The sequence below is a fragment of the Strix aluco genome, chromosome 3 (genome assembly GCF_031877795.1).
Source record: "Strix aluco isolate bStrAlu1 chromosome 3, bStrAlu1.hap1, whole genome shotgun sequence".
Lineage (NCBI taxonomy): Eukaryota > Metazoa > Chordata > Aves > Strigiformes > Strigidae > Strix > Strix aluco.
Genome location: NC_133933.1, coordinates 132,450,469 through 132,465,017, shown reverse-complemented (window position 1 = coordinate 132,465,017; position 14,549 = coordinate 132,450,469). Strand labels below are relative to the sequence as shown.

Genomic DNA, 14,549 nt, shown 5'->3' with positions numbered 1-14,549 from the left:
CTGAGCAAGAGCTGAAGGATAGCGGGGGGAGTGGAGGCTTTCGAGCTGAGGAATGTCTCAAGCACTCGCAAGGAATGAAACTCCAGTGCCGGGGTGGGTGGTGGGGAGGTCGAAGCTGATGAGGCTGCCCCAGTGACACAGGAGGCAGCTGGAGGGGGGAGCCCTGTGGGGACAGGACGGTTCTGCTCTGGGGTACCTGGTCAAGTCTCAAGGGGCATCTGTCCGGTGAACGACCTTTGCTTCGTGATCCACGGAAGGTGTATTAAAGTGAACACCCTGGATATGCTAACGAAGACTAACAAGATCATGCTAATTACATCATCCCATGAAACACCTGACCCCTCCCCATCCACAGGATACGTAGGTGTGTGGGTCGACCTAGGGGACGGACCCAAGGAGAGGGGGTATAAATTGAGGGGGGGCAAGGAGAGGGGGGGTCGGAGAGTGAAGTGAAGAAGGCAGATGCCTCCTGGAACCCTCGCTGGCGGGATGGAGGAGCCCAGAGCAGTGATCTCTATTCCTCTGCTCCCTCCATCTCCCTCCTTTCCTTTTTCCCCTTCTCCTTCACTGCCGTTAAGCAACACAAGGCACACTGTATTGCTTGCCACAACTCGTTATATACTCAGCCAATTATCATGTATCCAATTAGTACATTGTGGGAAGTAATAAATGTCTGGACTTTGAGGCTTGTCTCACCGCTGTCCACTCCGTTGGGGATTTACGAATCTGAGTCACTTGTCTCCCTCGTGTGAGCAGGACATGACCCGCTCGGGCAGGCAGCAAGACAAGCACTCCTGTCCTCTGCTCGTGGACAACCAGGCTGCTAAAAACCCGACTCCTAGCTTGCTACCAGCTCACCTCTGCCAGCAGCAGCACAGGGGAACCTAGAGGGGAGAGGCCAGTTTAGTGCCTGGGGGGTGAAATAACAAGGTACCTGTACATACCCAGGCACTGGCTGTCTCATGAATATCCACCACAGCTACTCACAGGATATTTGGGGTTGGAAGGGCCTTTAAAGGTCATCTAGCCCAACCCCCCTGCCATGAGCAGGGACATCTTCAACTAGATCAGGTTGCTCAGAGCCCCGTCCCACCTGGCCTTGAAGGTTTCCAAGGATTGGGCACCTACCACCTCTCTGGGCAACCTGTGCCAGTGTTTCACCACCCTCCTCATAAAAAATTTCTTCCTTATTTCTAGTCTAAATCTACCCTCTTTTTAAAACCATTACTTCTCGTCCTGTTGCAACAGGCCCTGCTAAAATGTTTGTCCCCATCTCTCTTATAAGCCCTCTTTAAGCATTGAAAGGCCGCAATAAGGTCTTCCTGGAGCCTTCTCTTCTCCAGCTGAACAACCCCAACTCTCTCAGCCTGTCTTCATGGGAGAGGTGCTCCATCCCTCTGATCATTTTTGTGGCCTCCTCTGGACCTGCTCCAACAGGTCCGTGTCCTTATGTTGGTGCCCCCAGAGCTGAACACAGCACTGGGTGGGGGGGGATGTCTCACCACAATGGAGTAGAGGGGCTGAATCCCCTCCCTTGACCTGCTGGAGGTGTAGCACAAAGCTGCTGAGCAAACCCAGCAAGTCTAACACTCCAAAAACACCAGGCTTGGGGCACACATGCTAAAAGTTGTATTGTGCTCGCTCTGGTGTCACTAAGAAACCAAGCACGGAGGCAATAAAATCACCCGGTAAGGCGGAGCGGTTCTGCTTGTGTCTGCTACAGACCCGCAGCGGCTGGTGTAGGGGCTGCGCTCCCAGGCACAGACTGGGAGAGATTCACCTATAGATGCTGTACACTGCCAGCCAGCTGGCGGGACTTAAGCCGGGTTTTAAATACAGAAAGGATGTGCTCCGGCTGTCAGCTGTGTCGTACCCTCCCAGCACAGGGCAAATGCCGGCAGCCGAAGGCTCCGCTCAGCCCCTCTTTAGTCCAGAAGCTGCTCCATCCGTCTGCGGCTCCAAAACCCCAGTGCCCAGAAGAGCCAGCCCTGCTTTAGCGAAGGGGCACACTGTTTTTCACAAGTTCCTCAAAGGGAAGCTTATGGAGAAAAAACGTTTCCCCACAAAATCTGGGACGTCTTGGCATGAGGCAAAGCGGCGCGTTCGTGAGTAACCGAGTTGTTCAGCCGAAGGAGCACAGTCCCCGAGGGCGGGCGTTCAAACAGAAGGAAAACACTCCGTAACAGGCAGAGCAGAATTACTTCGCTAATTTACTGATCATTTCTAATTTGCTAATCACTGGTAGTTCATGATCCTCAGTTCATTAAAACCTACGACAATATGACCTTTATTAAAGGTCAAACTGCCACTCCTAAGAAAAATCAGCAGTACCAGACAACAAAGGGGAGCAAAATTCCTTTTTTGTATTGATACTGAAACCACTATTGTCACCTTTTGAGTTTTGGGCACCTTTTGCCAGCCGTTTCAGGGTAAGAGTTCCCTTCCTTCTCGCCAGGGTTCCTAAACCACACATCTTCCTGCTTTTTCAGCCATAGCATATAAAACTTTTATATAGAACTGTATACATGTATTTCTACATAAAGATCTCTCTAAAAGATACATAAGTTCCCTTGTAGGTTTTTATGTAATACCATAACATTGGAGACACAGGCAAAGTAGCCAAAAAACCCTCCCTTACTGACCAAATATTTTGAGAGAATTTGTTAGAAATGAAAATATTTTAGCCTTACTATCTACAGCTTTCCTTTTGAAGGATGAATTTGGAGTCAAGTCTTACTTCTAAATTTTTTTTAACATTTTATACTTTCACAGTGCTTTAAATGCTTAAAATTCTACCTAATACTTCTGTTATTTGCATTGTGCCTGCAGGGAAAGCTCCAGGCAGGGTCTGGTCCATGTCAGCCTCACGCACCCGTGCAGTAAGAGCAGGTTCTCGTTCACTGACTCCCCACCACAAACACCCCCCCGCCCCCCAACGGCTTCGGCAGAGCCCACCGGCTATTGCCAGTCTTCAACCTCTCACGAGCCTCCACTCAGGTATCCTACAGCGTTGGAAATAAGTTTTAAATGATGTTTCACTTCAGCCAAGAAGTTTTGTGCATGACTGGGGAGAAAAGGAGAAAGCAAGCGATGGGATTGAAGGGTGAAGGAAGGTACAAAGCGTGCTGATTTTTAACGGAGAATAACCCCACTCTAGTGAATAGACTCTCCCCAACCCAGGGAACAATGCGTGTCACATCCTCACATTTTATTACAGCTTTTTTTTATGAATTCAGCTCATAGCATCTAAGCAGACAAGCAGGTATCTGAGTGGGATTTTGAATGGGGAGAGAATTCAGACATCGGTCAAATGGTGGGTGCTGAAACCAGAGGCAGGCAAGACGGGGGCTTCAGTTTATTACCAATATAGGATGTAAAAATTACCATGCACTGGCTGAGAGGTGCTGATTTCTGCTGTTCCTGAAACAGCAAGACAGTATCTGACAAGACACGCTGCCTCCTCAGAGGGGCAAAGACATCAGGGTTCAGACCAGAGTAAAACCCACCATTTCCTCCACTTGGTACTCTTGCACTGCTTCTGTAGAAAACCCAGAATCTGGAAATCCTGAAAACATCACTGAACCGCCCAACGTCAGCAACCACGCAGATACATCAGCAGAGCAAAACCCACCGCTTGCTGTGTTAGCTGAGGTTGTGTGTGATTTAATATTCCACAGGACTGAACGCCCCACTACTGCCTGGTTTATGAGGAAAAGGACTGCAAAACAGGACAGGAGAGCAGAGCGCAGCAGCTCAAGCCCAGACTCTACGGGAGCCATCAGCAAATGTAACAGGCTTTAACCTCAGAGCCTCGGTGCCCATTCCCAGTCAGTGCTGCCTCCAGAAGCAGCAGAGAAGGCCCAAAGTAAAAGGTGAAATCTTGGGAAAGCAGGTGGGTGGCAGAGAAAACCGGGAAGAAATCGATTCCCTGTTCCTAGGTGGGAAATGCAGTGTGCTGGGCTGTGACTTGTGTCAAGGCCTTAAATACCTTTAATTACAGGTACCCCCCCCCCCCTTCGGTGCCCACAACAGTACATCAGCACTCGCACCGATCCACGAGCACCGACGGCAGATTTCAGATTTCAGGCTGTTAACTGTAACAGCCTGTCTTTATGAGGCCACAGATGTGATGGATAAAAACCTGCAAGTCCTTCACAGGCACCTGTTAAAATCACCGCTCCTGAACAGCAAAATTACCTTTCCTTTTCCATCTGCTTTTCTTCCCATCTTTGTTACTGCACCCGTCGCTGCTGCTGCTGCTGCTGGTGCTGTTCTCAGAGCTCTGAGAGTCGGACTGGGCGTCGCTGCTCTCCTCCGAGCCATCAGAGAGCTCCTTCAGCCCATCCGGAACGTCCTTCTGCAAATGGAGAAAACACACATCATCACCCCCTCTGCAATAAACTCTCCCAATTAACAAAATTATTAAAAGTAGTGGGTTTATTTCCCAAGCACTGACTGGGGATTTTTTTTGTGCTGCAGAGCAATGTCAGAACTGCTCAGCCTCCGGCCTCTTGCACCTCTTGTAAAAGCAACAAGCTTTAGAAAACTCTCTTCTCTTAGGATATTATTAATAGCAGGAATAATTAATAAATAGATATTGTTTTATAGGCTTAATTAACAGAGCACGGGTGCTCTAAGAACAATATTGACAGTTTAAGCAACTTAGAAAGGCTAGGTAATGAAAAGCTCGACATAGATTAAGTATATGTTAAATAGAACATTATGAGTCTTTTCTCAGAAGTCTAAAAGTGAATTATGATGAAGATTGTTCAGAAGATAAATAACCAGGATGACCGAAGGCTGCATCAGTGAACAGTGCTGTCTGAAGAGGAATCAGAACGGAACGATAAGAACTAGTCAAAACTGTGGAATACAATGGACTTTTGAAACTGGTGATGAATTGAGAGCTGAAAGTTCCTGGAAAATCACCAAAGACTCCTTGTACTGTGTGTTTTATCATATTGAGGAGCGATGGAAGGAGCTGGGACTGTTCAGTGTGAGGAGGAGAAGGCTGAGGGGAGACCTCATCACTCTCTACAGCTCCCTGAAAGGACATTGTAGAGAGGTTGGTGCTGGTCTCTTCTCCCAGGGAATTAGTGACAGAACAAGAGGGAACGGCTTTAAACTGCAACAGGGGAGGTTCAGACTGGACATGAGGAGAAAATGTTTCCCAGCAAGAGTGGTCAGAGAGTGGAATAGGCTGCCCAGGGAGGGGGTGGAGTCCCCATCCCTGGGTGTGTTTAAGGGCCGTTTGGATGAGCTGTTGGGGGATGTGGTGTAGGGGAGAACTTTGTAGAGTCGGGCTGAGGGTTGGACTCGATGATCCCGAGGGGCTTTTCCAACCTGAATGATTCTGGGATTCTGTGAATTAAGAGCTGAAAGTTCCTGTAAAATCACCAAAGACTCCTTGTATTGTGTGCTACATCATATATAGAGAGGTCGCTTTATGTGAGCACCCACTCCAACGCACCCCCACTTGACCACAAACCCAGCACAGTTTTGAACTTCACGGTAGAACACACACACAGTCTGACAGCTCAGTGTCTCACGCAACGGTATTTTTCCGACGAGGTCCACAGCAGCCTGCCGGCACAGCTCCTTCCAAAAACGGGTCTGGCAGGTGTTTGTGTGCGGAGAAACGGCTGCTGGAGGCTGGGGGGGGGGGGGGTGTCACCCCCTTCACCTCCGTGGGTTTGGGCTGGAAACAGCCCGCAGAGAACCAGCAGCAGCTTTCGCCCCATCCACGCCTAAACCCAGACTGCCCTCTAGTGCTTTTCCCGCCGGATTCAGATCTTAACCTACGTGGTAGATTAGTGCTAATCAGTGGCAACAGGCTGGTTTTTTTCTGCTGAACCACCCCAAACCGCTACGGACACCTGGCAGAGGCGCTGAGCAGCGGCCAGAGGCACCAGCTCATCCCCGCTCCTCCGCTTCTGACCCGTCACCTCGGTCAAGTCACACGTGAAAGGGCTCAAACAAGTGTAATTCTGACAATCATTGATTAAGATTAAACTGTGATGCATGAAAGCTTTGCTTGTGTTTTACTTGGTTTGTTTCAAAGCTTTGCTTGTGGTTTTTGTTTCCCAAGGACCCCTTAGCTCTTTCCCTAGACCTCTGTGTCTGTTTAGACCTCCTGATGTAAATCCCTGACAGCAGACTCAAAGCCTTCCCTGGACACATCTGGGCAAGCTAAGGGGGACTCAAACAAAAGGACACAGAGATACTGTCTAGGGAGGATGATTCTGCTGATTTAGGAAGGAGGCACCTGGACTTTACTTCACAGCGCTCGCTCTGGACAGAGGGTCAGCTGGCGACCAGCGTGAAGAAGACTGCTTACTTCTTCCCTCAACCAGCAAAGACCCTCACCCTATTTTCACTACACGTGCTGGGACTGTGTAAATGAATTCCAGGAACTCATTATCCTAAGACACCCCTTTCCAGGAAATCTAATGAATATGTATGATTTGTGTGTCTGTAAAGCGATGTCCCTTGCTAGTTCTTGGGAGCCCGTATGGTGGGGAATCCCCAGGTGACCCCAGCACTGCTTAAGGGTTCTATTGGATTCTGACCGTTGAGTGAATTTCTTTGTTTCACACAACATACCTGAAATCATGCTGTCACCCTGAATTCCTCGTTAGTAACGTAACTGAGACTTTAAACATTCACTGGACAAGGCAAACAGGACAGTGGTTGTAAGAGCTGGGCAAACAAAGAGGCCCGTGTGCATCGGACAGGAGAAAATCCTTCTGCTAATGCCCGCTGGAGAAAGTAAATCAAAACACCTCTCCCTTTAACTGGAGACAATCGGTTTCTTGTCCTTCCTCTGAAACTAGAACTATGAGTAATTTCCACATCTAAGGCCAAAAAGCACTTGAGACAACACAAGTGTTACCAGTGTAATTAATTCCAGATTTCTTCCATCACCAAGGTGAACTAATAGGGGCAGATATTCAATTGTATTTTCATCCCACACTTCAGAAATAAAGTTCTTTTAACTGTACATTAAAAGTTACTTGTGAAACACAGTGGAAGGGAAGATATCACCAAAAGCAGGAAAAAAATCTGTATATCAAGTGTCACCAAAGTTGACAGAGATTAAGCTTGTATATTCCTAATGCTAACACTCCCTTCATTAAACCTCCGCTATAGCTTAAGCTTTGGAAAGATAATTTAGTCACCCGAGACGCAGTAATTACACATTTACCTATTTCAATTTTTTTCAAGATGTCTCTTCCAGAGTCTTCTGCTGAGAGGAGAGGAAGCCTGGGTGTAGGGTGCCTTCCCCTCCTGCCAGGCAAGGGGGAAACTCAGGGGCAGCTGAAAAGCTGGGACTTCTTGGCTTTTCCTGACTTGGCACTTCTGGTGGGAGCAGGTAAAGAGGATGGAGCCAGACTCCTCCCAGCAGTGCCCAGAGAAAGGGCAAGAGGCGACAGGCACAAAAGGTAACACATAAATTCCACTTCCATGTAAAAATTTCTTTACTGCAACAACGATGAAATACTGGAACAGGTTCCCAGAGAGGCTGAAGGTCTTTGTCCTCGTAGGAACTCAAAACCTGAGTGGACACAGTCCCAAGCCACCTGCATTGGCCCTGCATTAACCTGTGGGTCGGACCAGACCAGGGGTTCTCAACCCTCCCTTCACCACGGACCCCCTCTAAATACCTTTTGGGGCCAAGGACCACCAAGACTTAATTCAAGATTTAAAGCACTAGACTGCATCAAATATTTATTTCAATTTTCTCATGAAGGGTCTTCACATTTGGAGAGAAGGGGAAATAAGTCAATCTGTTAATGCACACACTCCTATTATAATATCTTTATATGTTTATATTTATATGATAAAGATATAATACAATATATTAAAGATATGATTAAAGATATTCATATGCAATGACTCCCTATGAATTCAATAGCATCAACACTCTTCTTGCTCAAATGGCCCATTTTATGGTATTTTAACCTGCTAACTCTGAATTCAGTGCCGATTTTTACATTAAAATTTGATGAAAAGTTTTTACGATTCTTCTCACCTGCCCCCTTGTTTGTCTGTGATCAGTCACCATATATTTTTGTTTACAGGTCCAGGGCCACCACCTGGAGGAACAGACTTCAGCCCCGTTGAGGCCCCAAAGAGGGTTAAGAAAGTGTCTTTAAGAGAAAAACCACCCAGTTAAAGCGGGTCCCACCAACCATCCTAGCACCAAATATACAAGTGCGTCAGGGCAGGCGTGGGGGGGTGTCTGAGTATGAGAGGAGCGTTGAGGGGAGGGGGCTGTGGGAGAAGGAGGCGCAGTGCTTGCTGCAGGCCAGACCAGATGTTTCCAGGCTGCACGTTCCCCACCCCTGCTTCAAGCCTTCACAGACCCCTGTGATGACATCGTGGCCCCCCAGGGGTCTGTGGACCACAGGGCGAGAACCACTGGACCAGACCATCCCCAGAGGTCCCTTCCCAGCACCACCCTCCTGCCCTTGCTTCCGCAGCCCCATCGGCTCACAAAGCCCGGACAACGTCAACGGCTCCCGTCCCAGCTGGGCCTCTTCTGACCGGTGAAAGGTTTTCACCAGCATCTTCGCATGCGGTGTCCAGTCTGCACTGTGGATCCTGCATTCTCCAGAAATTTCCATGCAAGGAGTTGGTGTAAGATCTTCACTAACCCCAACTCCTCCGTGCAGCTGCAGCTCACCCTATTGCAAGTTCTGGTTTTGAAGCAGAAGTGCACCCTCAACTGCAGAACCATCTTCTCTAATTAAACTTGTTCTTCTTTCAATAAGTAAACTTACTCCTTTTAGTGAGCCGTACTCAAGAATCAAATAAAATCTGGTCTCTCAACTATCCGACCTATAAATGCATCTGGTAAGATGTACTGGATTTATTATGTGGGGTAAAAGTTTAACCAGTCAGATTTCTCCAAATATCATGTCAAGGATCTTCCTCCAGACTGGAATCTTTCAGGCTGCTGGTGAACAGCAAATCCACCACATAGCAGGGAAAAATTCCAAGGTAAATGCACATGGGCAGAGCTACACCACGATCCCCCAAACAGGGACAGACGCTATTTTGTATTCAACATCAGTAATGAATTTGGGACCAGCAAGCGTGAAGACAGCAGAAACACCCTTGGAAATCATCGGGGCGAGAGGTCTGCGTGAAGGTCAACAAACTGACACGCTGGACTTGCAGATAACGCGCCCTGCAGCCACTCGGCACGGCTGGAAGTCGCTGGGATAGAGGCAAAGCTCCGTACAAGCAGGGCCCGCGTGGCTGCTGCCGTGCCCCGGGACGTGCTGCCGTGCCACCGAGAGGAAGTGTGGCTGAAGGAGGGGGACAGGGAGCACCCGCGTCCCTCTTCAGGCAAAGACACCCCCGGCATTGCCGCCCCGATGGCAGTGGTGCAGAGGAATCCAAGGGAGAAACAAAGTCAGTCAGAAGAGAAGAAGCTCCAAGACAAACATACACAAAGTGGCTGCACCTCACATAATGGTTTTGTTCAGATTTTTTTCTATTATACTTTTTTCATTTTTGATTTTTTCCTTCTCAAACTCCTGCCAGAATGACTCCAGTTTCTCAGCATCAGCACATCCACTTGCAGTCTAAATCCTACCAGTGTTCGTGGAAGGTGACAGCGTTGACTTCACTAACATTATCCACTCATCGGTCTTTTCAATGCAAAGTACAGGGGGAAAAAATCAACAAAAATACATGGAGACACAAACCAGAGAAGCAGGGGGAACCAGAGAACCCCAAAGACCAAGAAGCTCCAGTCATTGATGAGCCACCAGGACCCTCCCCCAGCACAGCTCCAGAGATGGCCAACATGAACTTCTGAAGTAGTATGAAGAGAAAATGGAGAAAAATGAGGACCTGGGATATTGACAGGGGAAGGGGGCTGTGGGACGATGCAAAACTGCTAAAGGAAAGTTTTGGGAAGGGTGTGGAGGAAGATCCAAGTGGGGCAATGGACAGAAAGAGGTAGGAAAGGGGCCAGTGGTGGTAACCAGCAGCAGGCCAGGACACGTGTCTGACCGAGCCCTGCCCTGGTTTGCCCCATCCCGTCCCACTCGTACGCTGCTTCTCCTGCCCGCTCCGCTCATTTGCCCTCATCTGGATTTCCCAGGAATGACAGTTTTGCCCGACTGCCAATTTTCCCCCTCTCCGGGAGTATTTCACCGTCCATTACACACTAAATACCTCTAATCCTTTCAAGACCATCTTTGCCATGTGCTCTACTAGAAGTCCCTGCCTTAGGCGTACAACTTGGCCTTCTATTTACCAAAATAACGTTCAGTTTCTCTATTTATCTATTGACCCTCAGTATGTCAAGTGCTCTATTGAAATGTGAATCCTTCCAAGCACAACCAAATCTTGGCACGTACCTGTACAGCCTGAAGCCAAATCAGACCCCGAAGCTCACCCCGCACACGCAGCCCTTGCAAACCACGAAAAACACCAATGACAAGAAACTCAAATACCAGAAGTTACCAGAAACTCACCACTTTTGCCTCAAGCATTTAAAGGTCATGGTAATTTGTTTTGTTCTGGAGTATTTAAGGACTACTTGGAGTTAATGGTCCCCAGGGGTTCAAGCAGACTGTCCGGGCTGTACAAGACACGACTGACACCCCCGCGCTGGGGCAAGCACAGCTGATTTGGGGCATTACATGTCCCTTCAGCAGCACCTGATCATTTTTAACAAGATTAAATGTTTTTCTTTGCTTCCCCCTCCCCACGCAAAGCTTGGTATTCTCTCTAAACCACTGAAACAGTCATTTTGGGATTCAGTTTGCTGCCTGTATCACTACTGTCAAGCATGAGTATGTCCAAAGTTGTAAGACCCCACATCCACCCTGCTTGCTGCTGCCAAAAATACACCTCACCTAGCAGAAGGGAAGCCTTTCCATCAGCTCGGGACCTGAACTGTAAACCATGCCTCGGGTGCTCTGCTTTGGGGGAGGATTGAGAACAGACTCCTCACAGAGGCACTGCAGATCACTCCTGACTACTATAATTAGACAAGGTTTGCGGAAAGGAGGTGGTTAGGTACTTAGAAACAAAGGGACAAAAAAGAGGAACAATAAAATCACATTAATAAAAATTGATGTGAAATTTAGTTCAATTGCTAGCTGCTATTAGGAATTCGCCTCTGGGGCATCTCCTGGCCACCAGGACTAAGCAAACCCCACGGAAACACCTAATCCTTCGAACACTGTTCCACAGAACTGACACACTCCCTGGTTGTAATTCTCCAATCTGTTTTATGTATCTTTATCATCAAGTCTTAAGGTAAAAAAAAATAAAGGAAGATGCTGGCAGCCTACCAGTCTCCTTACTCCTCAGTTCAGCGATACCATAACCCAGCTCAGTGAGCCAGCAAAAATGCAACAGCAACTTCGCTTCACTCACCAAGTATTTTACCACAAGTTTCTCGTTTAGGAAGTGCGATTTACTGCCCACCTGGCTCTCCTCCACTGCAGCGTAACAACACGTCGCCTGGGGAATGGTCAGGCCCCTCCTTCAAAGCTTTCTGTTTTTAACTGCTACCTAAGGCACCATGTTTGGTTCCTCGTGGATCCTCCAAGGGATTTCTCATTCAATGCACCAGCCAGGCTCCGCCTGGCAACTGTGCTGGGACTAAATGTGGCAAAGGGGACTGGGACTGGCGCAGCAGGGCTGAACCTCTCCCTCTGTCCTTCAGTACTGACTTTCTCAGTGCTCCCAACTACACAGCCCCAAGGAAGGAAACAAAACCGCTGTGTTTTTAGATACACAGGACACAATAACCCTTCGGAATTTGGTTGACCCAGCGCTGAGGGATCTGGTGGAGTTGAGAATGGTCAGGGTGAGGTTCATGGTTGGACTGGAGGAGCTTCAAGCGCTTTTCCAACCCAGATGATTCTGTGAATAACTCAGCAGCTAGTCTAGCCTCCTAATTAATACGAATCATTACATTTAACCAACTTACTCCTACGTTATGTTAAATAATACTGGAGCTTTGCTGAAGCTTAACATGAAGAAAGATAATCAGTTTTAACTTGCAGACTTCATGAGGAAAACTGAACTACAGCAGCCACCCTGACAGCCTCTTTTGTGCTCAAGTGCATACTTAAACTGGACTTTGCTTAGATTTAACCTCTAGACGTGGAGTTTGCCTATGACCTACCCCACTAACAACATGCTTGCAAGAGGCATTTTTTTACATCTTGAGTTTTGTTCTCCTCTGAAAACTCCCAGCACAGCTTTGCCACATCAGGACACAGAATGCACAGACAGTTACTCAATTACTTGTCTACTACCCAATCTAGATCTTTTCCCAAGTCATAATGTTCTGAAAAGACACTATTATCCCAATCTGCATTCTTTATTCCTAGAAGGTAAAACTTCACACTTTTCTGCAGGGAAGCAAATCGTGCAAGACTCAGTCCAGTTTATCAGCAAACAGAAAATTACCCTCCCTTCACTGTCGGGTGTGTCTCGGATAGTCCTTACCTTAAACATATGTGTTATCAAAATGGTGTTTTACGTCCTTCCACTTAATTGCACTGAAATTAGGTCAACCCCTGCTTGGCACAACGACGATCAAAGAAAGAAGTTTGCTGGATCTCTCGCAATGCCATTTTTGGAAGCTCTGAAGATGTTTTACTCTGACAGTAGGCCAGCACCACTGCACGGCTCCCAGAGGGACGTCCTCTGCTGCCACGTTACACACAAGTGCTCAAGGAATAATGTGCTTTTCCAGTTTACAGGGCAGAGGGAGGGAAATGGTGAGAACAGGACTCAACCTGGCTCCGTGTTTGACAATGACAGTGAGGACATCTTTTTCAAGGCAATCCTTAGTTGACTCCACTGGTAATCTAACTGGCACTTGTAAAGCACAGATTCTCATATGTTTTAAAATTTTAGGATGAGATGAATCTCATCTTAACAGTTACTATTTCTCTCTATTGAGCGTGGAGTGAGACGAGGAAAGCGGTTCTAGCGGAGACACCTACACTGAAGAGGGCTACGCGTGGGGAGAGGAATCCTATCTGATGGCACAGCCTTCAGAGTCAAATTCACAGCAAATCAAGAACAGTGTGAGCAGGCTTCCTTCTGCTAGTTTAACTGGGGTAAAAAGTTGCAAATAAAGATTATTTTTAAAGATGCCAAACAGATAAATCAAGGAATCCACATTTTTTCCCTACAAATGCTCTCTGCCTACTAGTCACAGACTGAGGATAAGGCAATCTTTCATTTCTAGATAAAAGTTGAGATCGGTGAAGACAAAGTTATCCTTTTAAGTCTAAAATTTCATTACAATTTCAATTACTCTTTCAAATCTGGGATAGTAATTAATATCTGCAAAGTACACCGCCGTGAATAAAAACCAGCACCTTCAATTGTGCTTTCAGTGCCCCCGTGCTCACTAGCAGGAGCACGAAGACTTAGTGTTTGCATTTGAAGGGTGAGTTTATGCTGCAATTCACGCTACTGAGGAACAGTTCCCCCTTCAGGATTATCCTAATCCAGTGTATTTTTAAACACAGAATTCCCCTGAGCATTCAAACAAAATTCCCCAGCCGAGCCACTTACCTTCAGAGTGTACACTCCCATGCGCCCCGGGACCTTATAGAAAATGCCCTCTTCCCCTCGGGAGTTTGTATGTAACATAGCATTCAGGCATGCAAGAGGAGAAGTCCCACTGAAAACAAAAACACAAGGTTAATGTTTGAATGTATTTGGTCAGGGTTAATCTTCTGCCGGGAGACAATCATGGCCCCTCACCTGACCATCACACATGCAGAGGCAGAAAGATTCCAGACCCAACTTCTATTCCCGAGGAGAATACAAGTTGAAGCCGCCATAATAAGCAACAGTGAAACCAGTCCACATACCCATGCTCCAGTCCCAGGGAAAAAAAAAAACCAACCAACCAAACAAAAAACAAACAAAAAAGCCCCCAAGTTCAGGCTCTCCAATTCTTCTTGGCCAAACACCAAATCGATCACAACATTTTTAAAGCTCCAGACACTCAACGTTGCTCATCTGAAGCTCAGAGCAGATTTGCTGTGAGCGAACGACTGTCTGCAGAGATATTTAAAGTTGTGTTGTGCGTTTTTTTCAAAAAAAAAAAAAAAAAAAACCCAAACCCAAACCCACGTCATACTGAAATAAGGGTTGTGGGTAAAGAATGGAAACCAGTTATGCAATTTCCCCAGAAAAGAGTGGAGCTCTGTGAACCCAGCCAGGAGAACGGAGACAGAAGAGCCGTCTTTTCACCGGTGCTGGTGGGGGTTTCTTTGTTTGGTTTTTTTAAACCCATCCTGCTGTAGACAGAAGCAAAATCAGGTGGACACAGCAAGGCAGGTAATTTTTGTTCCCACTGCAGGCTGATCACACCTCTACTAAAGAGATGTCCTTGCTCATAAAGCATATTGATATTGAGCACAACTCCTGCACAGAAATTAAACGGGAAGTTTCCCCTCCCAACACTGTGTCGTCGCAAAGGCTGGAACCAGAACCTTCAAACTGCCCAAAAACCTAAATGTGTGGCTGATTGACGGAAATCCCTG

The 14,549-nt window shown here is 47.3% G+C and overlaps 1 protein-coding gene across 6 annotated transcripts in view; it reads right to left on the bottom strand.

The window, feature by feature from the left end:
* Positions 1–14,549, bottom strand: part of ASXL2 (ASXL transcriptional regulator 2) — a 134,339-nt gene that overhangs the window by 67,733 nt on the left and 52,057 nt on the right. For all 6 annotated transcript variants that reach the window (XM_074820415.1, XM_074820410.1, XM_074820411.1 and 3 more), the window contains 2 exons: positions 13,570–13,678; positions 4,198–4,357 (listed from right to left, as the gene is read on the bottom strand). In XM_074820415.1, the coding sequence (XP_074676516.1) occupies positions 4,198–4,357; positions 13,570–13,678 (269 nt within the window). The remainder of the gene's footprint in view (positions 1–4,197; positions 4,358–13,569; positions 13,679–14,549) is intronic.